General features: G+C 41.6%; 2 protein-coding genes across 4 annotated transcripts in view; both read right to left on the bottom strand.

Annotated features, from left to right (window-relative positions):
- smurf2 (SMAD specific E3 ubiquitin protein ligase 2) overlaps positions 1–18,716 on the bottom strand; it is a 56,283-nt gene extending 37,567 nt beyond the window's left edge. Inside the window, exons 1-3 of one of the 2 annotated variants that reach the window (XM_054758908.1) lie at positions 18,199–18,716; positions 695–776; positions 348–436 (exon numbers count right to left, since the gene is read on the bottom strand). In XM_054758908.1, the coding sequence (XP_054614883.1) occupies positions 348–436; positions 695–776; positions 18,199–18,250 (223 nt within the window). In that variant the 5' untranslated portion in view covers positions 18,251–18,716. The remainder of the gene's footprint in view (positions 1–347; positions 437–694; positions 777–18,198) is intronic. The other variant, XM_054758909.1, reaches the window with a different exon arrangement.
- Positions 18,717–19,697: 981 nt separating this feature from the next.
- On the bottom strand, positions 19,698–23,397 carry kpna2 (karyopherin alpha 2 (RAG cohort 1, importin alpha 1)). 2 transcript variants are annotated; one of them, XM_054759525.1, is made up of 11 exons: positions 23,279–23,397; positions 22,949–23,055; positions 22,719–22,859; positions 22,263–22,351; positions 21,908–22,176; positions 21,740–21,834; positions 20,827–21,090; positions 20,492–20,725; positions 20,241–20,423; positions 20,024–20,173; positions 19,698–19,921 (listed from the first exon to the last, which is right to left on the bottom strand). In XM_054759525.1, the coding sequence occupies exons 2-11, from the start codon at positions 23,003–23,005 to the stop codon at positions 19,832–19,834; spliced, it is 1,572 nt and encodes a 523-aa protein (XP_054615500.1). In that variant the 5' UTR covers positions 23,006–23,055; positions 23,279–23,397; the 3' UTR covers positions 19,698–19,831. The 2 variants fall into 2 exon arrangements, with proteins under 2 accessions (XP_054615500.1, XP_054615499.1); XM_054759524.1 differs by lacking the exon at positions 23,279–23,397 and having other exon boundaries at positions 22,949–23,115.
- Positions 23,398–24,149: the final 752 nt, after the last annotated feature.

Genomic DNA, 24,149 nt, shown 5'->3' with positions numbered 1-24,149 from the left:
TGGAAATGTGGTTAAGGCAAACTGACATGCAGGAATGGGAAATAACCTCACTTTCTGAGCAGATCCTCTTATGCACTTGCAAATCTGATAAGATATCCTTTGGTCCCCATCATGCGTATACATATATACTGTATATATATTTTTGAGTCATCGTGGCAATTCTAACTGCCAGGAAACATTTTTAATACCTCTACAACCTGCCATTCCCAAGATTTAGAACATTAGGAAGGAAAAAGAGTAACACAATCCTCCCGTGCATCATTTTCTTCTAAGATAAAAACATGGAGGAATGTTTTTGAATGAAAGGAAAATATCTTGATTGCCATTTCCAAGTTTGTAACAATTACTTAGGCATTCAGAGCCGTGCTCCGTCTTCATCTCACACGTGCTCCAAGTGATGTAAGGGAGCGCCAGTACGGGAGAGGGGAGAACAATCCTGTCAACAAATGAAGAGTGAATAGAAAAACAGAAAGGAGACATTAGGGAACCTTTGAAAACGTATCAAATTCCGCAACGCAACAAATGACAATTTTGACATAGGACATCTGCTGAGCAAAGCCACAGTGAGAAGTGGAGCAGAAAAGACGGCAGACACAATAGAGCCCAGCATAGCGTCTCATCAGGACAAAGGGTAAAAGGTCATGACTAAGAGAAGCCATAAATCATCATCATCATCATTCATCATACTCAGCACCTGCTGGAGTGCCGAGAGATCTCTTGAAGCACAACCAGACACATGGTCTCAACGCTCCACTGGCAGGCTTCGTTCCATCTCTCTAATATCAAGTGTGAAATCAATAGGTTACATTTTTATTGCACAGTTTGTGATTCATGAAATAGCTGTACACACGTATTAAGGAAATACTTCACTGTTTGATGGTCATGCATCTACATCATGGTTGTATGAGTGCATTTTTGTGGTGAAGTCAAGGCGGTCATTGTTTCTTTGTGATGTTTTGACGGATTTTTGAGCCTCACTTCCTGTCACGCATCAACTCTCAGGAGATTGACTCAAAAACAGAACGTAGAGCCCTGTCTGGTAATGTACTAAAAAGATGTTGCAGAGCAAACACCTAAGTGCCTCCCACACCTAAGTACATAAGAGATTTCGCTTTATTGTAGTTTATTTGTATTATTCGGTTATTACACTCTCCACGAACAGGATTGCCCTCCCATACTTATAGTTCATACTTATACAACAAACCTTTGAAATGCATATTAATACATATAAAAATGAAATAAAAGTCACTTTTTGTTTGAAAATTTTTGTTGGAAAAAAAGACAGATGACGAGCAGAAAAGCGATATCCACACGGATGGCACCTTCATACTTTGCTGCAAGTTATTTCTTGAATGGTGTTTCTGACCTTCTTTATCGAAATGCTGTGACACTTGCAGCTCTCTTTGCCTCCATTGTGGGTTATTTTGTAGCCCTGATCAATAAGAAAAGCAGAAACTTGCTGAGAAACTTAGGAATGCATGATATTTTCCCAAGCCGATACCGATAATATCCTGCTTCTCAAGACCAACACCGATCACGGATAACACATTTAGATCTATAATTTTTAACATTTTGATTTAACTGAAGTTTAACTGAAGAATGACATTTGGATTTGACAAACTGCACCAGTAAATTTGTCCGTACCAAATATCATGACATCACTACTAGTAACAAAAATAGCAGCGCCTCAGAAGTACAAACCGTGGCTTCAAGGGGTTATTAGCCGACAAAAGCCCGTATCTTCAACAATGCTAAAGGGCTGGTCATCCAACACCATCGTTTCCATGATGAAATCACAGATTGCTTTATCCGCAATAGGAACAAGACCCGGGCCCCTGGGCGTCGTTGCGATACTGGCGTTTCAGGTGGTTGGTAAGGTTTGATGTGTTGAAGCGCTATGTTTTTTTCCCTTATCGCGGAATGTTTGCAGAGCATTTGGCAAAATGTTTTCCCCTGAAACGGTGAAACAGTCCCACACGATCGACGTCATGTTCATTTTTAGTCATCTTAGATCACGAATTTACGTGAATTTACGACAGGCCGTTTGCAGCACATCAAAGAAAAGGAGCGCTTGATTTGCTCAGCCTAATTTACAGCACAGTACGTGTAATCACGCCGCGTTGGAGCATTTTTTTTATTGGTTAGCTAAGCTATTTTTTATGTTATTGGATATATAGTGTGCACCCCTAGTAACCATATTAGTTAGCAAAGAATTACAGTCAACCGGTGATAGCGTCATAGACGGGTGCTGGGGGGACAATGCCCTCCTTTTCCGGTTTCCATTTTCATAGTATGCTAACATGCTAATGTTTTGTAATAAAAGATATGTTATGAACACAACACATTGTACCCTAACCAGGAAATGTGCGCAAACAGAGGCACAATTTTTTTTACATAAACCGAAAAACACGCTAACCGGGCGTAAGCTAACCAAGGTTCCACTGTATGTGTTTCATTTTAAAAAGCTACATTAAAGGAAAATTGCACAACCTTGTTGGAGGTTTTTACAAGGTGTTTTAATAGTGGTAGACGGCATAGGTGTGTCCCATTACGTACAGTAATGAGCTGTCTCTTTTTATCCCTTTTTTGATCTTTAGAACACACAGAAAAGAGAAAGACGTGTGTATATGTCTCACAAGAATTGTGGATGATGGGCAAAATTTCAACAAAAAAGGGCAGTTTTCCTTTAAGGAACAACACATGGTTTACTTTAGAGGTGTGCCTTTTCTTAAAGTTTTAGTCAAATTCTGAAGTATACAACCTTGGGGGATAACGGCTTGAAAGTGTCCACCGTGTGACTGATAAAAAAAAAAAACCTGCAAAAAAAAAGGTCTGAATGGAGGATTCTTGTGCCGGAAAGAAAGCAATTTTACAAACACGTTATGCAGCGTAGGACATATGGGTAGGCTTTCATGTCATGACGGTGACGCAGACAGAAGACAATGACTGAAGATCATACATCGTGACGTTAAGTGTTGGTAAATATGTCTTCCTGAACAAACCGGTTTTGAAAGACAGGATAAAAAAGATGCGCCGTACAAACTGAAGCAAATCCAACAAAAGGTGGCATTTAAGTAGCTCTGCAAAAACCTGTTTGACAACATGAGGAAACTCACCACACACAAACACACGCAAGAGGAAAGAGACTGGCAACATTTTTAGTGTGAGAACATTTCACCCGTCTCACGTCACCTTTTCCCTCCATGATTCAAGTCCTCTGCAATTGCATAACGGAGGAGTCCACCCCAACTATTTTCAGCTCCAAATAGTGGGAAACCATGCCACATTGGCAGATTTTACAGGCATTCTTGTTGGCCCTGCAGAGTACATCAATCTCTCTTTCCACTCTGTGTGCGACAACGTGCCTAACAGGGAGTCAGCCAGGCGAGTAAAGTCTTCCACAGTGCCGTCACCGCTGCCGCTATAGTGAGAAGTCAAAACAGTGAGCGGAACGAAGCTCGGGCTTCTGCAAGCTTGCACTGCTACTGGCCGGGACCCAATCTGAGTGGCTGCGTTGCTCTCCTAGCCTCTTGGCTCCTCTGCACCCTCTGATGTAATGGAGGAGAGGCTGGATAGCACAGAAGCTGAGGAACACGCCACTGCCCAGTCTGGAGCCACTGCTGGGAAGTTGAAGTTTCTAATAATGATTTCACAACTTCGTCGAGGAGCAAAAAGTTACATCATTCCATCCTCCCCCTCTGTCTACACTGCCAGCTAATGTGTTATACTTTAAGAATCAGGACAGTTATGTCATAATCGCAGATGAAAGCTTCAGAAATCCATCAAATGGAAAATGGATGAGGAAACAAATGGCGCTGGGAGGCTTTGACTACTTTTTCCTCTGCACCTTCCTGTCATTGTGAGACATGAGGTGCTCATCGGCAGCAGTCGACATGGATTAGAGAGTCCGATGTCTCGCCGCGATTCAGCGGTGGTGCTGCAGTGTGCAGGTGCATGTCGGGAACTGCTTTTTCAGCCACGTGTGAAATAGACTGCACACGGCAACAAGACATGACATCATGCATGCACCCTAAATTTAACCAAGCAGCAATGACATCATCTTTTTGGGAACGGATTGTCTGTGGAGATACTGTATGACTTACACTGCTTGTGGTACAAAGTGTGGTGATTGCGAGTGTAGTTTTGTTTAGTAGCTTGTTGGAAGGATTGTGCTACCCTGATTTGATGGCGTAGGGATGTTGCATAGGTCAACACAGAATACATTTTGACGTAAATCCTCATCATTTTTTACACTTTTAACATTGCAATGTATTTTGCCAGCATTTTTCCCCCCCATTTTCTTTCATTTCTGAACAATACAAATCTTGCATGGCATAAGGACGTGGCGGTGCACAATTTGACATTGATCTAAAGAAAGATTTTGCAGTCTTGGCAGAGGTCTGCTGTCTGTAAGATATTTTATTATCATCAAGTAGGCACCCGTTTACTTGGCGGAGGGCTTTTTGAGTCGTGTTTGGAGAAATAAATTCACGCTTGCTGTGGTCCTTATTCATTTATATGCATGTTACTTTTACTGCAATAACTAAGCATTCTAACCACTCAGAGGGACTAACTCCAGTGGTTGAAATACACAATTAAAAATGAGAAGAAGATACACTGTGTACGTAGAGTGCACATACGTACGTACATACACATATTGAAGTGTCGTGACAGAAGTCTTCCATTTGAGACAAACACACATTTATTTGTGGCACCCTGCCACAAATAGCTTTGGTCCTCACTCGTAAACACATTATAACGGGACTGTCTGTGAATGTAGCTTGTCGTTCCAACTCCGTACAGTAAATGGAACTACTTGCAACTCAGATGGTAACACTGCTTCACACCCCACACACCCCTGGTCTGCCAGAGAATAAGACGACATAGAAGGAAGGGATCAGTGTTGCCAACTTGGCGCAACTATTCAGACCCCTCAAGATTCTGTTTTTCAAAAGAGCGGCTGGTGCTGCTGTGGCCTCCCCCCATCTAAAGTGGGGGCTCCGTCTTGCTTGCGACAAAGAAAAACAGAAAAAGAAGCGATAGAAGGAAGTTCATTAGAGATAGGTATTCATAGGGATTCTCAGATCGATCAGCCACCAATCAACATCGGCCAATTTCCGTGAAAAAGCATGTGATTGGCATATGCCGATAAATGGCTTTCAACGCTGACCACAAAAGCCAACCACCTCTGACTCGCACTATTACAGCATGTAGCACGTAGCGAGCGTACCCCGCCCACTTTCCTTCACACTGAGCAGGCGTGCCGAACCGAAAACAAACACGTCTGCCGTGTGGAACTTGCCTGCCGTTTGCGAGAGTGATATAAACTTTGCAACCTTCAAAACATGCCATGAAAAACATCTCGCTGGGGTTGCATGTTAAAAAGCTTTAAATTAATACGGCATTTGAAGAACAAACACTTGACTGAGTATGGTGTGCTTTCTCAGCTCACGGTGTGATCATCAGTCAAACAGCAGCTAATGTAGCCAACGCTGGACAACGCTGGCCCGTACGTGCGTAACAATCAGCAGTCTAAAGCAAATAACCCAAAAAATGATTAATTCATCGGACTAGATGACCAGCCTCTCTCAGCGGCGGAAGACACCGACTGCTCCCTCACTCGAAGCCCCGCTACATGATACCTGGAAATCCTGCTAGAACGCCTTCAAACTATGTCCTCTCACATCCAAACTCTCCTTAAAGAAGGTGTCCCATCCTCTGGAAGTTTCACCAATGATATACATTCTCTTGAAAAAGTAAATCAAATATGTTTTTGTGTAAACAAAGTGGATTTTATGGTTCCCTTTTTCATATCATATAGCCAATAGCAGGGGTGCAACCAGGAATTTTGGGCCCCATGAAAAAAAAAATATCACGTTGGGCACCCCCCTTTTATTATTTTGATTACCTATTTTTGGGCCCCCTGACCTTGGAATTGTCCTAACTTTACCACTTTATACGGCACCATAGGCCAATAGCTCTCACCATAAATACATTTTAAAATGTACACTTCATCTATGTGATCGGTATCGGCCATTTCACTGATGGATGAATGGGTATCGGCAGCATAAAACCGTGATCGGAGCATCCCTAATTTCTGTTTTTTTGCTCACATTTTGTCTCCCACACCGTCCATAAAAATTACAGGCACATGCGGCATGGCCATTTATGCAAATTAGACAATAATGTCATTTAGACAGCCACTAATTTGACTATTTAGGAGCATTAATTGACGTAAAAATAGATACAAGTGTTGGTTTGTCAGGCGTTTTAGCCACATTATTTCTAATAATTTACCATGTAACTCGTTTCTGTAAACCGTTTCGTAAAGCAAAACCATATGTGCCACCAAACATTTGGCACGATGCGAGCAAAACTCATTAAACGAATTTCCTGAGCAGCAAAGCGCATCTAACCAGACAGCTAAACTGTCAATCTCCATATACTTCAAGAATGTGAGAATAAAGAGCGGCTAGCAATGAGTCACTGTGCTTATTAGGGATTATTGCACATCTGGAGCAAAAAGACCTGGGCTTGAAATGTAACATTTGCCTCTCTGTGCAGGAATCTGCTGGTGTATTTGTTCAACTTCAGAGGAGATGCCGTTTGTAACGTGATCTGGTGCGAATATAAACAACTTTCTTCTGATCCCCTCTCCTTGGAGGACTGAAGGGGATCAAACGTCAGGCCCAGACACAGACAGACGTCTCCAGTCAGCTGTTGGTGTCTTTGCGGCTTCTGCGCCAACACCCCCCCAACACATACACACTTTCCAGTAAGTAAAACTGGAGACATGAGAGACCCCCGTCTGCCTGAAGCAAGTCAGAGTTAATTGTATCAAGCCCCGTCTATCCAGGTTTTAAGCAGCGCTGGCACACTGAAGTATTTATATCGGGTTGCGCGCCTCCATCAATCTGGCCGCTCTGGCAAAGCGAGAGACGCCACACCTACATTGTGGACCATTCACAGTTCATGACGTGATGCAAACTTGCTGGGACAGTGCTGACAGATGATAATAATCACATGTGTCTGTACAAACAAGAGGAGGAGGAAATGAGCTTAATGCCAAGGATTTCAAACATGAATGATATTATGAGCTGAAAATGACTGCTATGAGAAATAAATGCTATGTCACGCTAAGAGGACAAAAAACTGGGCCGTGATGGCAAACAACTAAATTTCATTTACGCCATTAATACTCAATTCTAAAATTAAAATCACACTGCAGATTCACTCTCATACCTCGAGTCAGTGGCTCTATATTTCTATAACTATATTTCTGACAATTGTTTTCACTTTCATGAGTAATTTTTGCTCAGATAAAGAAAAAAAACAGCTTTGGAGCATAATGGCATTCAATTGCTCCATCAGACTGTGCTTTTTAGAACTTGAGTGAAATTTCCCTTCCCTCTCCTGTACCCCCCCCAATGGCTTACTTGCACTGCTCCACAGCATCCCATCAATTCATTAAATATCTTTGTGTTTCTGCAACTGTCCTGACTTTGTGGGCTTATTTCCAGTCATTCAGTTGTTTTTTTAAACATTTATTTGATCATTACCGACATCCGGGAGAAGCATCACCAATCTATAGATTTGCATTTATAATTATTTTTATTATTCTTCTGATTATATTTTTGGGATGTTTGTCACAGTTAAATGTTTCAGATCAAACAAATTGAAATATTAGTCAATGACAATAAAAGTGAACACAAAATGCAGTTTTTAAATGAAACTTTTTATTATTAAAAAGGTGAAAAAAATCTAATCCTACATGGCCCTGTGTGGAAAAAGCGATTCACCCCACCCCTCCACCACCACCATTAAAACATAACTTAACTGAGATCTATCGGTCTGTAAAAGGTTATAAAGACATTTCTAAAGCTATGCGACTCCAGAGTTCCAAAAAGACCAAAAAGAACATTAAGGCTCGTCTCAATTTTGCCAGAAAACATCTTGACGATCCCCAAGACCTTTGGGAAAATACTCTGGTCTGACGAGACAGAAGTTGAACTTTTTGGGAGGTGTGTCCCATTACATCTGTGTAAAAAGTAACGGCGTATTTCAGAAAAAAAAGACCAACAGTGAAATGTGGTGGTGGTGGTATGACGGTCTGGCTGAAGAAAAACCAAATGAAGACTTTGCAGTGCATAGTCAAAGTCCTAACCTGAATCCTATTGAGATGCTGTGGCATGACCTTAAAAAGGCGCTTGATGCCTTAAAACCATCCAATGCGGCTGAATTACAACTATTCTGCAAAGATGAGTGGGCCCAAATTCCTTCACAGCGCTGTAAAAGACTCACTGCAAATGATCACAAACGCTTGATTGCAGTTGTTGCTGCTTAGGGTGGTCAAACCAGTTATTAAGTTTGGGGGAGGGGGGCAATCACTCTTTCCACAAAGGGCCACGCAGGTTTAGATTTTTTCTCCCATAATAATAAAAAGTTTCATTTAACAACTGCATTTTTTTTTGTTATTGACTAATATTTAAATTTGTCTGATGATCTGAAATATTCAAGTGTGACAAACATGCAAAAGAATAAGAAATCAGGAAGGGGGCAAACACTTTCACACCACTAGCTGACTGTGGGCTTTGACTTTGTGGATTATTTCAAGTGTTTTGATTGAGTACGAATCAGAGCATCAGACAAACTGGATCTCAGGTGTCAAGTGGGACCAAGGATTGCCTGGTGAGAGTGATTTGTTGTCGTGTCAGTCCAAAATGAGCCATAATGTCATCTGATGCCAAAACATTTGTTCCACACTTTTGTTGCACACAAGGAAAAAAAACAAACCTTTTCAGCGTCTGCTTTACAAGTACACAGTAGAAGGTAGTAACACTGCATGGGTAGAAATTGCATGAGCAGAGGACAAAAGCTAATTCCATGCCAATCCACTAACGACCAGTCAGGTTAACACAGGATTTCCAATTGTCCAGCGTCAACAATCCGACTGTGTGGAAGGAGACGCACCAGCAGAGATAGCCTGCAATGTGGCATCGCTTGGAATTGAGTTATAACTACTCCTCTAGTCAGTACGCCACGCTAATTTAAATTCTTTGTGGGCTGTAATTAAAGGAGACTCTCAGCGTTCTGGGTCGACATAAATCTTAAAAAAAAAAAAAAGGGAACATAAGAGGGCAGCTGCAGTGCGAGGGCAGGGACTCTTCACTCAGGTGCGTGGACCTTATGTCACTTTATGTGACAGCTATGGGTGACTACACAAATTACAGTAACTTCTTTGTACCCTTGTATGACAGTTAGGTATGTTAAAAAAGTGCAAACTCATGTTCAGCAAGTCTCCTCTTCCTTAGACGTCATCAAAGGTGCATTGTTTTGTATTGGTTTAGCTTAGTTACGTGGCGGTTAACTTCTTGTACGACAGTTAAAAATGTTATAATGTTACTTAACACTTGGCCTGTACAGGTTTTTTCGGCGGTCCTTGAACACACCATAGTTTGGTGCGGAAACGCAAAAGTGAAACTTGTCGTGTAAAGTAACAGTAATCGTTTATCGCAGTTCATTGGTTCCAGACCCGACAGCTATAAGTGAACTTCCGCAAAGTAGGATTCCTTCTCTAGAAAGCTAATATTTTCAAAGTTAGAGCAGAGAAAATCTGTTTGACCTTCTAAATATGGGTTTTTACATTATCAGAGCCCTCTAGACATGAAATAACACCCCTATAGCAGATATGACAAAAAAAAAACGTGGAGCTGAGTGGGGGGAAAAGGAAGTGCTGTCAGGGGTTCTGAGTAGAGGTTTAGCTAGGTGTGGGCTGCGGCTGCAACAGTAGCCTGTTGTGCCCATTGTGAGATCATTCAAACCTGCACAAAAAAAATCCTGTTGTTCCAGTGCTCAAATCTGGTGCTTGTGTGTCTCACCGCACATTAAAAGTGACATTACTGACACCTAGTGACCAGTGTAGAATACTACATATCACAGCATCTTTGAATGAATCTTCTGAATGCCTTATAATTATTAAAATATTATAATATTTTAGTTCATTTAGCCATTTTTATGCTTGAAAATTCTTGATTTAGGCAAAAATAGATGTCAAGTTTGCTTAAATATGCATTTTTATGTCTAATAATAGGCCCTATTCAACCACGAAACTGGATGACTTATTAACAGATTTTTGAAAAACGGTGATAGAGTGAAGCCGCAAAATGCAAAGCACGAAGTGGTGAGTGATTACTGTATCTAACTTTCTCCGACACTGCCACAACTTAATAAATCCATCTGTTCATCGGTCGTCTTACATTAGAGGAGCAAGCCAGGTGTCAAAAGTAGACATTTTTATGCGCGTCTGAATTGCTAGCGGACTTTCGGCATTTGCTGGTGGGTCCGAAACGGAACCGCCGTGAAAACGGGAATCTCAATGTACAGTTGTTTCTGAATTGTGTTACAACATTCCAAGTAAATATACCAATCTTCCAAGTAAATGTTGCCAAAGCCACATCACTCGTGACAAGGCAGACTTGCAAGCCACCCGGCATTATTATGCACAACATACTAGGCACCCTGCTGAGTAATATCACTGTAATGCTTCACTTTATTATTACTGGGGAACCTCAAAGCGGAAGAGGCTCTGCTCTCCAACTGTGAGGGGTGACGTTTGGACAAGTGTTGGGGTCTGGGGTGCACTTCCTCTCCGAGAAGCTGCATTGGAGGGCAGAGCGACCTCAGAAGGCTTTGTCCTCACAGAAGAGCAGCTGAACCAACAGGAAATCCAAACACGGTCAGTCAATTAATTGATGGCGCAATTTAAAGGTTATGGGAGTCTCCCACCAGGCACAAGGAAAAATATTTACAAATGGTGTCCAATAATTGCTCATTACATTCCCTTTGTATTATTCTATCCTTCTGTTCTTTTTCATCTTGCTGAAGCGAAACAAGAAAATGTTTGCACGCTCATGCCGAGTCGGTCCAGTCAACCGCATGCGGCCAATCAATGTGCATGTATCCTGTCTGCACACCCAAATGATGAACCCAAATCACTTCCATGCAGCTCTGACTGCGAGGACATGAATGGACCAACTCAAACCACATAAAAACTCTCTTGTTCACATACTGTAGATCATGCGCTTTCACTAAGCCTCACTTTTGGGGATTCTTCCTTAAACTATCCAAAACAAGCAGAGAATTGCAACAAAGAGACAACAAAGCCTTGCATGAAACTCAAAAGGTCTTTGTTGCCTATTTTATCATGTCTTTTTTTTAATTCTTCAATCTGTCTTACAGGCGGAAAAACCTGGGGAAATGTTTTTGGGAGCAGAATGGATCACGACATTTCTTCATCCGCTTGATTAAAGTGAAGGAGCAACCTGCAGAGAGATTCAGAGCACAGAGGAAGCTCTTGCGAGGGTGGGTGGGAAAAGCTCTTTGGACGCGGTCTGATGGGGGATGAAGCTTACAATCGGAAAGAACAGGAGTGACTCAGAGAGAGGAAGAGGTGGGAATGCTGCGAATGGAGAATAGTAGGGAATCCCACTGAGATACTAGCACTGTGCGCTGGTCCACACCACACCAAAGAATTCCGATGAGCAAACCATATGCCGAACAAGTCGCATGGTTACTCCAAAATGTATTTACTGAAAAACATATTTAGAAACAGCAGGTGAGGGTTTATTTTTTATTAAAAGATGCAACTTCTTTTGACTCTTATTGTGACGGACGTACTTTTTATTAATCCTTTATCGGACAAGGTTGTTCTTGGGTGTGCCTGAGCCAATTGGTGTTGGTGTTGGACGGAAGAATACAGTGTGTGCCTGTACAGCCATAACATCACTTATCAGTTGACTTTTTGGACTTCATCATGTCTCCCAAGTGGCAGTGTGCCAAGGAAAAGGAAAGCCGTCACCAATGAAGTGAAAATGAACATCATGAAAAGCTCAGAGAGACACTGTAGCGACCATCATTAACCATATGGTTTTCCACGCACTAGTGTCTGATTTTAGGGGTGTAATAATACACAAAATTCATGGTTTGGTACAAACTAAGGTACACATGTCACGGTTCGGATGTTTTTTTCAGTACTGCGGATCTTTCAGTACAAAAAAAACTTAAATATCTTGTGCTTTATTGTTATCTTTCTTAAATTGTAACACTTTATTCCCCCCCACATTGATTGACAGTAAAAATACATTTTGAAATATATCAAATTGAAAAATTAAATACATTTTTCACACTTTTGAATGAAAAATAACAAAATTCTGATTTTAAACAATTTTACCCAAAAAAATAAAGTGCAGTAAACAAAACATGCTTCTGCATCTTCAGTGACACCATCTGAGTTTTAAGAGTAGCATTTTACAGAAAGCGCTGCCCCTTTCATTGCACTCAACTTCCATATGTGTAGCCAGGAAATTTCTTTACGGATGGACAACGGTGGTAGATCGGCTGCTACGAAAACTCAGATGGCATTGGTTATTTCTCTAGTGTGAGCAAAATGGTCAGGGAAACTCTTTTTATATGACGACATCATTGTAGTTTGCACCAAATCGCTCTTTCTAGTCATGCAGGTAACAAACTCGGGGCGTGTCACTTTAGAAGTGTCAGCATGTTCGCCTCATACACCATTCAGTGTCAGCACACTGCTTTTGTCTCGTCCACTTGTTTATTTCCATCTTCATATTTTATACTGAAACCGAAGTCTTCCCACTTGCGGTTGGCGGGTGGGTCTTCTAGCTCGTCAGGCACCCTTGCCATGTTGCGAGATGTTGCCAGGTCTTGCGAGGAAAACACTTAATCTTAACAACTTTGGCGTGAGTTGTGGCTGACAGCAGCTCCTGTGTGAATGTTCACTGTGCCATTGCAGTAGTATTCTACTACACTGGCCCCTAGCTGCCAGGAACGTTACAGTGAGACAATAGCCACCAAGTATGCTGTTGTTGGTAATGTGTGAGTCTACATAATGTCTTATTTATGTGTAAGATGTCCTACTTTCTATTATGTCAATTAGATTGGGTAATAAAAGTGTAAAAGTGACGAAAGGAGTGTTATTTCATATCTAGATGGCTCTATTAATGCTAAAAACCATATTTATAAAAAAGGTCCAAAACAGGTTTTCTATGCCCCAACTACAAAAATATTCCATTTACAAATAAGGAATCCTACTTCGCGTGAGTCTGGAATGAGGGAAAACTGTACATGCATCTTTTTTTATGATTGGTTTTTATTGTTTTGCTTTTGGTAACGTTTCCTTGGGCTTTTGGGCCCATGTTTTCAAGCAATGGTTAGCCTTTGGGGAATCCTATTTCACAAACGTCGCACGAGAACATGAAACAAACCTGTATTTTAAAAATTGTGGTCAATAAACTTCGACTTGAAAATACCGTTCCATGATAGGTGGTTCATTTGACAAGTCCTGATGAAATGTTTGGCCCAGTAGGTTCAGGCTGTGTGCGTCAGAGCGATCAGTTGCATAAATGAAGAGAAGCCTGCCTTAAGTATTCAAGGGGCAATTCTCACTCCGTGTTAGTCTTAGCAGCTTGCTCGCCATATTTTCCCACTTTAATAGCTGACAAACATCTGAGACATCTGGTTCAAATGGACTGGGGAGGTTGGGTGGGTGGGTGGGTGGGTGGGTGGGGGGGAGACGCCTACAGCACAAACAGCTACGGGCCTGTTTGGATGTACCAACGCATCCTTCGCAACCTGGATGGAAACAAATTCAGGTTTGTGTGAGTAATCAACATGCGCAGCGATGACTGCATGAAGCCACAATGTCCCAATGACACTCTTTGGGCCCATTACCCCTTGTGAGGCATGGCAGGAGTCTGATCCACCTCGTATATACACAGCTGTGCAGTGCTAAACAAAAGGAGCGCATAATCATAGTGTGTGGGGATGATTTGGGTTTTAGCACCAGACGGCGTCCTTCATATAGCACTTCCTTTCCCGCTTTGCGTTTGGAATGACGCTGCACGTGAAAGACAAAGTTGTCAAACGAGGAAAGAGGCTTGTTGGAAGAGGTGTTGGGTTTCCACTGTTCTTTGACAGGGCGAGCTACTCAGTGCGGCGGGGTGTACACTTGTGTCACTCAGCGTTAAGAGGAGGAGAGCTGCTCTACGAGGTCCGGCTCGCTCCGTTTTCCACAGCGGACTGACATTCCTTGCATTCCAGAAGACCACTGCCGTCTCCGACCGCGGTGACAAACTAATTCAGTCGAATGGAGTCCTCGGAATTGTATAAGGGACCTTGCATGTTAAAAGGTTGTGCTAAAATGTCTCATAGGCCAATAAAAAGGAAGTAGCCGACCAAGGAATTCTTTTCTGTGCTAACCTGACCAATATGTTCAAATTTGTTCACTAATTATGTCAAGATGGCAATCAAATGGTACCGTTGCTTGATACCGTTCATATATTTTACATACTTTCATTTAAAAAAATGTAATGGGTGCATTTTATTAATCAATGAATGGATGATTAATCGATTATCCGATTGGTATTTTAAAATTTCCTTCGTCTTCCATAAAAGCAGACCAATTATCTTTGTGTTTTAGGCAAAACAAGATATTCCCACACATCAGCTGTGACGTCGATCAGCATTTTTGCCTCTTTTCTGATACGTTGCGGACCACACCACTAACTGTTTGTGTTTGGTTCATATTGATTTGGTCTGTCTAGGGCCCAACCGAAACATCAAGCTTCAGATTAAATCGACTAAGAAAATAATCGTTACTTTCAGGCCTAACTGCTGTGGTAGTATCCTGGTTGATACTCCCACACATTTATTTTGAAATTGACTTTGCGCTGAACAGGAAGTCACTGTGTGCTTGTTTTGTGAGATGAAGTTGACAATGCTACATGGGGGGTGTCAACTTTTTCACTTCCGATCCGAATCAGATATTGCAGCCTAGAGTATCGGCCGATGCAGATATCAATCCGATCGGATATCAGCACAGCTCATACATACTTTACTTGTTTAGTGGCATGGAATGTTAGAAAAGTCTTGATCAAGTGATATTAGTCAAACAGAATAATAGTCAGCAACAGTAGACTTCTTGATGCATGTGTGGTGTGTAGTTTTATCGACAATAGGCATCATGTAGCAAGACTCGACATGCTAAATGAAGTGTTGAAACCCAACATTACTCACCACTGACAGGAGCTGGCTCTTTTCTCTAAAAGCCAATGACTGTTAGCCGTCCCGTGGAGGTTTCTCACACTTGATTCAAGCACAAATGTTTCAAACAGCGGTGGATGTTTCGGGAAGTCGCGGTATTGTGAAAATCCTTCTTCAAACGCGCGATGAGATTGGTCGTATTAAACTTCCCCGGTTCTGTGCCATGACAAGTCTTGCACTCGGCTGTAACTTCTTTTTCGGACGAAAAACACAGCCACGCGGCTGAAATCACTTTTCCTTGCGAAAAAAAAAACAAACCGCACAATAAGCACAAGCTGTTGCTGTGATCACGTGCAAGCTGCATGCCGATACAAGGTCTGCTTCTGGATACAAGTTCTGGCGTGGAGTCTGGAATGGTTTGCTTGTATCGGAGTGCCAATATCAAAGATTTTAGATGTAGGCCGATATAATCCAATATTGTTTTTTTTGGTTGATATCTGATCAATATCAGATTGGGACACTCCTAATGCAAAGACATGTTAACATAAACGGAAAGATTTTTCAGAGAAATGACCCCTTTAGGACTCCAATGTTATGCCGACAAAAGCTGTCGACCATCGACACTACCAGTCACACATTTGAAGACACTTTTTGCACTTTTAAGAAATAAGAAGAACGCGGTGGTCCGGGACTTGATGAATTGGTCAACAGACAGATAGTTGACATAAGTGGGACCGGCCTACGTGGGTTCCACTGTACAAGGGAACTTTTAAAGTGCACTGGTAGTGTCGTGGTGCCTTCCGTGCAGTGGGTTGATTGGAGATGCCCTACACCGGGATAAATGGGAGGGTTGCATCAGGAAGGGCCTCCAGTGTAAAAAAAACAAACTAACGCTACGACAGGAAAAGCCAAAAGACAACAACATTAAAAATGGTTAACTTATTTTTCCACTTGTATTCCATCACTGGCTATCCAAGTTTTATAATGGGGACAGTTTGACCCTGGAACGGATTGTTTCTATTTCCATGATTTCCTTTGGGGAAAATTGTTTCAAAAGCCAAACACGGACCGGCAATGTGTTCAATCTCATAGGTTCCACCAAAGACACAACAAAGCGTTGATTCCAAACTAGGCAGTATATCACATTACAAACACTTGGTACGTATATGCAAAACCTCTCTAATTATGCAGTGAATCCTTCTTGATTAATGACAACTGTAAACACATGTGCGAGCTTGCGGTCCTTGGCAATCAAACATGTGCAGCTCATTAAATCCATCTCATTAACATCAGGCCTTGTTGTCTCCACTTACTCCTATCAGAAAACAGCATCGCTTAAATATTTAATTTGGCACTTCCACGTATACAGACTTCCCAGGAATGTGATGCAGGTCAGGTCCTGGAAGTACATCAAAAAAGGGGGCAGCTGTCAGCCCACTCTCGCAGTCAAAACACCGAGCGCTCATGTAAACCCTTTTTGCTGTTTGCGTTGAAAAGGCGCAAACCAAACAGCTTATGGAGAGAGAGGAGGAGGAGGGAGACGGACCAACAGAGCAGTAAAACTGCATCAGCAGGCTAAAATGTACTAACTAGAAGGACAAGACTGTAGGTTTCGTGGCTAAGAACATACAAAAGGGTGTTGTGTGGTACTTGCAAACGCTTGTGACCTGCGGATCTCAATGTCATCCAGACCGAGGTTTGTTGTACAAAGACTTGATTATTATACACTAGCATCAGGCCAACTAGCAGGGGTTGGCGATACTGCAAATTTGGGTAAATACAGGGCCAGTATTGCCAATACCGGGACCAATACTTTTTACTTGAATTTTTTCAAGGTCTTTCAATGATTTCGGGATTTTACATATAATTTATTGATCACGAGTATAACCAGAATAACATAATGAAACTTTTAGAAACAAGCTTAATTGCAAACAATAAACACAACAATATAATAATACAAAATAAGACAATAATTGCCTTTTATTCCATAAAAATGTTTGACCCAAATAAAATCAATAATAGGGATGCATGACTCTGCAAAAAATGTGAATAGTAATTTTCTTGCTTACAACTGAGATCATGATTCTCTATGCTAATGTTTTTTTTAAAAATCAGTTCTTAATTTAGTAAATTATTTATTATGATTATTATTATTCTCCCCATTGTTTTGTTCTTTTATGGGAGGTCCCGGAAGGACATAATCCAAGTCGAAAAGCTGGCATGCTCACTCACTCGACAGTACATTCTTGCACGAGTCAAAATAAAAGTCAATTAGTCAATAGCTTCGACTGCTGGCTGATGAATGAGAGCGGGTGGAACCAGGGTAGCGGAGCCAACTCACCCTGGCAGGCGAGGCTCGCTGGAAGACGGCGAACGTGAGGGGGTAGAATTGCATGCAGCTTGAGTTCTTGAGTAAAATGGCAGCGTTTGTTTGTTAAATTCAAATGTAAAATGACATGGGATGTAAGTGATTCAAGATCTTGATCGCAAAATAACGATATAAAAATATAACAAAACTGGGGAAAATACCGATCGCTTTACGCTAGTATCGATTCGATACCCCACTTGTATCGATGGATTGACATTTGGATCGATCCGCACACCCCCTTCTAACTAGCGAGCTAACCCAGCTAGCCAACTTTAAATGAGCTAGTCTAGTCTGACAGCACATGTGTGTGGAGACCGGCGCGTACAGCTACACTACAAAACGTGACGAATACATTTAATAAATCCCACGAAATACGTCCCTCATAGTAACGACTTGCTTTATAAGGGGACACCACCATTGTGGCTAGCTACTTTACTCCGGGGCCAGACTTATGGCTGGTAAGTGGCAATCACAAGGTTAACGCAATTTCCATGATTGGCACATTCAGCAAAATGGAGCCAACATGCAAAAGCAGGTCAAATTAGGTCAGACAACTGGGGGAAAAAAATGAAGATATTTTTCAATGTAAGATGTAGACAAGCCAGCCATGAAAATGAAGGAAAGGCGATGAGCGGCGGTGAGCCAACTCCGTGGCCCATGGGAACAGTTTCCATCCAGGAAATACACCGAGCCCTCCTAGCTAGTGTGTGCGGCAGAATACAAGCCTTACTTGGGGATTTAAAAAAACAACAAACATGGCTATCTACCTGTTAATCGCAGCTTCACCGGGCCATTCCGCCGAACTCCTTGGTTAGACATCACCTCTTTGTTCCAGCCTTCACGGCGCCTTAGGTGGAAAAATAACAAGGTTTATCAGTCTCTCCGCCAGTTTTAGACAATAATGGAGTCAAAGCATTGTGGCCCGGATGTGGACGGAACTGCCATTGCGTTTGCTGGCAAATGCAAAAAAAAAAAGCTTAAAAAAGAAAAATGGTGAATGGAGCACTGTTGCAAAGTGCATTGAAAGGAATGAGATCTCCTCAAAACGTCGGTGTTACATCTTGTGAGCCGTGCTCTCCTCTGGTGGGGAGTAGAAGTGTGGAGCCGTCCGGCGTGTATCCCGCTTGAGGAGGCTGCTTCTGCTGCTGGGAGATGACCAGTGACGACAGCACGCCTTGGGGGGGGCAAACATTTCACTAACATGTGCCACAAAAACTCCAACCTTCGCGTACAAAACCTCTACAGTGTGACCTCAAGGTTTGCTGAGCTCCCGGTTTATTGTTACCACCCCTGCCCCCACCCCCTTTGTGTTTATGGCCGTTTATGTGTTTATACAGGGGCGTAGCTAAGGTCTGTGCAACTATGCCACCTTTTGCCAGACGTGGGCTGATCGATCCAAATATCGATAGTATATAACCTGTATCAATGATAATAGCATGATATTTTCAATATTTATTTTCACTAGTGTTTTTTTTTCATATTTATGATATACAAACTCAGGGAATAAGTACTTAGATACTGGAGGGTTTTGGGGGGCAAAAATTGTGAATAAGAGCCAATAGCATGTTTTGCTTTTGTTTACATATTTATGCACTATTGACTTTTTGTATGTAAGAACAGAAAATGATCGATAATTCCCTTTTAATAATAAATGCACCGTAACAACAATGAAGCATCACAATAATAATACAGTACAAAAAAAATCATTCAATGAGCTTTAAAAATTTAAAGTACGGTAACATCACACAATTTATCTGTATCAGCAATCCGGGCCCTATAGTTACTTATTGGACAGATTTTGGTATTGCCCAACCCAATTGAAGACACCAATATGAATGTTAGTATTGTACTTTTTAAGTTACATACTAGTAAAATTGTAATATATTGTAATTAATTATTTTATTTTGACTTGCAATGACAGCATTGAGTTTGTCAATAAGTAACAATTCAGTATATAAAACCCAATATATTGCTATATGCTTCATTTCAAGTTAGTTTGAGAATACTGTATACTTTTATTATGGAATAAGCACACAACTGCTACTTTAAAAGGTTGATTACCAATGTTTGTAAATGAAACAGCTACTTTTGGTTGTACTTGTAGTTATACACCAACACTTTACAACTACAAGCATTATAAGACAGACTCTAAAGTGTTCAAATTAAAAGGGGAAATCTAAAAGTAGGAGGGTGATATTCTGGAAGTTTTACACATGTCTATCATTGTTACTAAATGGCAGTTAAAACGCGCAAATAAACCCAACCCTTCACAGTCCAAAATCTTTATTTACATTTGTGGTTCAAGTGTTAAGACGGTATGTACACGACATACAACATTGACATGAACAAGGACAAACCATAGTGAGACAACAGTACAGTTGAGTGTAGAAGAACTTTCGTTCAGAAGTTGAAAGCGCTCTGGTTTTCACCGATTTGGAAAGCGTAACTATCAGCGGTTGCTTCTGGGGCGACAGACTGCAGCTCCCCATCCTGGGAATGACAGTGAAAGTAAGAACATGTGAAAGCAAAAAAAAAAATAAAAAAAATAAAAAAAACTAAAATAAATGAAGTCTATACTGTAGAAGACATCACCTCTTCAGAGAAGTATTTCTCAATCAGGTTGAGGGCGGCTTTGTAGATGGTCTCATTCTCATGAGACTGTAGCCCTTCAATGCGATCCAGTCCGCCACATTCTTCAATCATAAGGGCCAACTTGTCTGACTCCCCAATTTTGTCACCAGCCTGATGGGGGAATTACACGTCAACACCAGTTTTTCCATTGTGATCCAACCACAGCTATTGAAATTACCAAAAATATGTTGGTGATGGCATCCAAGATGACCAGGACAGTTTTGCTGTCCTTTGAAGAGAGAAGGTTCAGAAGCGGCTCCAGGACATTGCACTGAACCAAGCACACCACCTGCTCCACAGTGCCCCCACTGGTGAAGTTTGTCACGGCCCACACTGCCTCCTTCTGGGTTTTGTAGTCACCCTGCACAAGACGACATGAATGAGGAATCGTCCTCTGGGCATGTATTGGACAGAGAAGCGGCAACTTACCCTCACAAGCACATTGACCAAATGCGGAACAAGGCCTGCATTGATGACCTCCTGGATTTGGGTGTCTTTTCCCGCAGTGATGTTGGACAACGTCCAGGCAGCTTCTTTCTGAATATTGGCCTTGTTGTGGCACAGTAATTGGGGGAACATGGCCAGGACCCCGGCATTGAGCACTGTCTGAGTCTGCTCATCTGTGCCAGTCACTATGTTACCGATGGCACGCAGAGAAGGGGTCTAAGGAGAGAGGGTGGAAAAGGACAAACCTCTTTGTCAAATGGGATTCTGAAGCGATTACTCTACATTCTTTCAGGTGCAGAACCCATCAAGGTACATACCAACACAGACAGTTCTCCACAGCCCAGCAACTGGACCAGGCGAGGCACCAGGCCTGCTTGGACCACCACCTCGATACGATCATTAGACCCATCAGTTAGGTAGGAAACGCCCCAACAGGCATCAGCCAACACCTCTTTGTCGTCATGGTGAAGGAGACGGATGAGAGCAGGTAAGAGCTGCTGGATGGCGCTTATGGGAGGGGAAGGGTTCTTGTTGCGACAGAGGTTGGACACGGTCCACGTCACATTTCTCAGGTAACCAGGCTGGAAGAAAAAAGGAAAAACATTCCATTAAAACCACTCAAAAGTTGTAGTTAGGCTGCCTCCTAGTGGCCACAGAGGTGAATCGTTAACATCCCACCAAGCACACAGAAATATGAAAGGATGGATCCACTTTAATAACCTTCATATTTGTGCTTAAAAAAAAAAAGTAGGTCAAGACATTGTGCTGCAAAATATATACCCCCATCTAAAATACATTACACCATTATCAAAATGCTATATAAATGTTAGGTCAATACATTTTTAAAGGGTTTGTTTTGCACAAAGGGAAATGTAATAGATTACTTTATCATCATCATCTAAAAGTTTATATTAAATTAATAATTTTAATATTTACATTTAATTAATTACATTCATATCATAATGTTGGGATGCAGGACATTTTTATTATAACCCCCCCCCCCCCCAAAAAAATGAAAATGCATTAAAAAAAAACAAAAAAAACCACAAATGGCACCCTTGTCTATATCACATTAAGGAAAAAAAACAAACAAACATAACTTTCACAATTGCATGATTTTGTCTAAGTCTGAGATCATAAGGACTGTTAACACACAAATTTGAAGGTGATCCAAATAAAACTGGCTTGGGTTTTGTAAGAAACAACAAAAAACTAAATTGAGGTACTTGCATTTAATCCAGAGAGGTCTGGAACTGTGATCAGACTCAGCAGGGGAGCCACAGCTCCATGCTTGATCACCTTGTCCCTCAGAGCTGATCCATCACCTATTAAGAAGTAAATTGTGATTTTACCTAACAGTAGAAATAAGCACTTATATTAGAGATTTACAATAAATACCAGCAATGTTTCCAAGAGCCCAGACAGCTTGCTCGCTGATGTGCTGGTGGGGGGAAGTGACCAGGCTAATGAAGGCAGGAATAGCTCCTCCCTCGACGACAGCGGCCGTCTGATCAGATGTCCCAGAGGCAATGTTTGTCAAAGCCCAGGAAGCCTCAAACTGTATAGGAGGGCACGCCGACAGTCCCAGGAAGGTCACAAACTTGGAGATTAGACCCGCACTGATGATCTGGTCAATGGGGGGATGCCGCTCCCGTGACAGCAGTTTGCTTTATTCAAATAATACATAAAAAGCGACTTTTCATAGCAGAAATTAGTTGATTCTTTGTTAAAAACATCGATATATGACACTTACCGTGCTGCCTGTGTTGCCTGGAGCTGTGACTCGGTGTTATCGCTGTTCACACCACTGACAATCTCTGCAACCGTCCACTGACTGGAAGTCTTAAATGTACAAAAAAACAAAACAGACAAATTACAAGGGAACAGAACATCAGGCTCGTGCAATGGTACACGTGTAACCGGGTACGGTGGCCGATAGAGGGCAAACACGCAGCACGAATACAAAATATGCAGCATAAAGCCTGGTGATAATTGCAAGAAAATGCGTTGGTAATCCATTTTTGATTTATGACAACAAGTTTAAGACTTAATGGATCACAAAAAACATCTTTACTTGTAGCGGTCAATATTACGTAACGATCGAGGTTGCTTCAAAGTAGGGATGGACCGGAACAGCATACAGTACTTTCTAACGTGAAAGGAGAGTTTGTATGATTTTAACGCTGAACAGAGGCGTGTCCAGCCTTACCTGGTTGTTTTGGTTCTTTTCTTGGAGCGGAGAGGTGGCATCCTCAGGAAGTGCACTCACGTTCCTTCTTTTGAACATCTGATCATCTTTCTTGGCTTTGCGGAGTTCGACGGAAACCATCACTCTCCTGCGTCGAAGCTCCTACGTTTATCATGTAGAAATGTACATACTGTATACAGCACCTGATGACTGTGCCATAGCGGCTAACGAGCACGTTCGTTATTACTTACATTAGCATCTTTGCCTTTGTTCTTGAACTTGTTCAGACGTTCGGCGTTCTCAGACATTTTCGCCCCCCAAGTGTCAGGTGTCAAAAGTTGACTTTGTGGAGCAGCTCCTGCCGCAAAAGACATGAAAGTTCGTTGTTAGCTCTCACTTCAACTTGGTGCTGCCTCGTGACACTGTCATGACGACAGCAAACGTATAAAGCAGACTAGTCGACAATTGAAAACACACTAATTTCAACAACGAACATATGATAATGCAAAATGCAAACCGTGTAAAGTTGTCCAAATGAGTTTAATGTGTTAAAATGTTACGAGAAAGAAGCAATGACTTACCTGCTTCTAGAAAAAGGTCTTAAATGTGACCAAAATGCCGCACAGACCTTTAAATTCCTGGAACAAAGCGCTCTGATTGGGCTGTTTGAGCAGAAGCATCCAACCCGCTCACCCCATTGGACTGTTTGAAAAGAAACACTGCGCTTACCGGAAGTGGTGTCACCTCCCGTAATATCGCGACATTTGTGAACAATAAGCCATATCCTCTTGTCAAAGTGGCCGTGTTAACTCATAATTTAAACTTTTATACTCCATTTTTGTGTTTTGTGTTCTGTATAGTTTATATCATTGAAACGTTTGTGTGATATTTTAGGACTTTTACCTTTAATATACAGTAAATCAGCTCTTTTCATTCAAATATGGTTCACAAAGGTGCGCACACAGGGAGACAACAAACTCAACACATAGACGTCTGAGATGAGTCGAACCCAGAACCATGTGGCTGTGAGTGGAGGTGCCACCAGGCATTCCGGGTCCCATGAAAAAAAAAATCATATTCTTATGACTTTATTTCCATATTTTGAGTATATTTTTTTTAACATTGAAACTTTTTCCGCAACCTAATTTTCCAAAAATAATTATTCATATTACAACTATTAAAAAAAATCAAATCTTTCAATTTTATGGTACTAAAATGACACTCGTTATTCTCATAAAATTAAGACTTTTTTTTTTGTAGGTTGATTTAGATTTTCTTAGACTCTAGAAATTATATTTTTAGAATGTACCGCTGGCCTATTAAAAACACAGCTGCGGGCCGTTAATCGGCCCTGGGCCGCGCTTTAGCCACGCCTAATCTATTGTGTCCGCCCCAGTATTTTTCCATCAGTCGTATGTTGCGCAATTCTGATTGTGCTATGCGAGTGTGTCA

This window comes from Dunckerocampus dactyliophorus, chromosome 18 (genome assembly GCF_027744805.1).
Source record: "Dunckerocampus dactyliophorus isolate RoL2022-P2 chromosome 18, RoL_Ddac_1.1, whole genome shotgun sequence".
Lineage (NCBI taxonomy): Eukaryota > Metazoa > Chordata > Actinopteri > Syngnathiformes > Syngnathidae > Dunckerocampus > Dunckerocampus dactyliophorus.
This window is presented reverse-complemented; position numbering and strand designations above follow the sequence as displayed.

Coding starts and splice junctions, on each gene's coding strand:
- kpna2 (XM_054759524.1), bottom strand. CDS start 23,071: ATGTCTTTTGCGGCAGGAGCTGCTCCACAAAGTCAACTTTTGACACCT. Junction 22,860..22,948: donor ACAAAGGCAAAGATGCTAAT/GTAAGTAATAAC, acceptor TGATAAACGTAG/GAGCTTCGACGCAGGAGAGT. Junction 21,835..21,907: donor GGCTCTTGGAAACATTGCTG/GTATTTATTGTA, acceptor ACTTCTTAATAG/GTGATGGATCAGCTCTGAGG.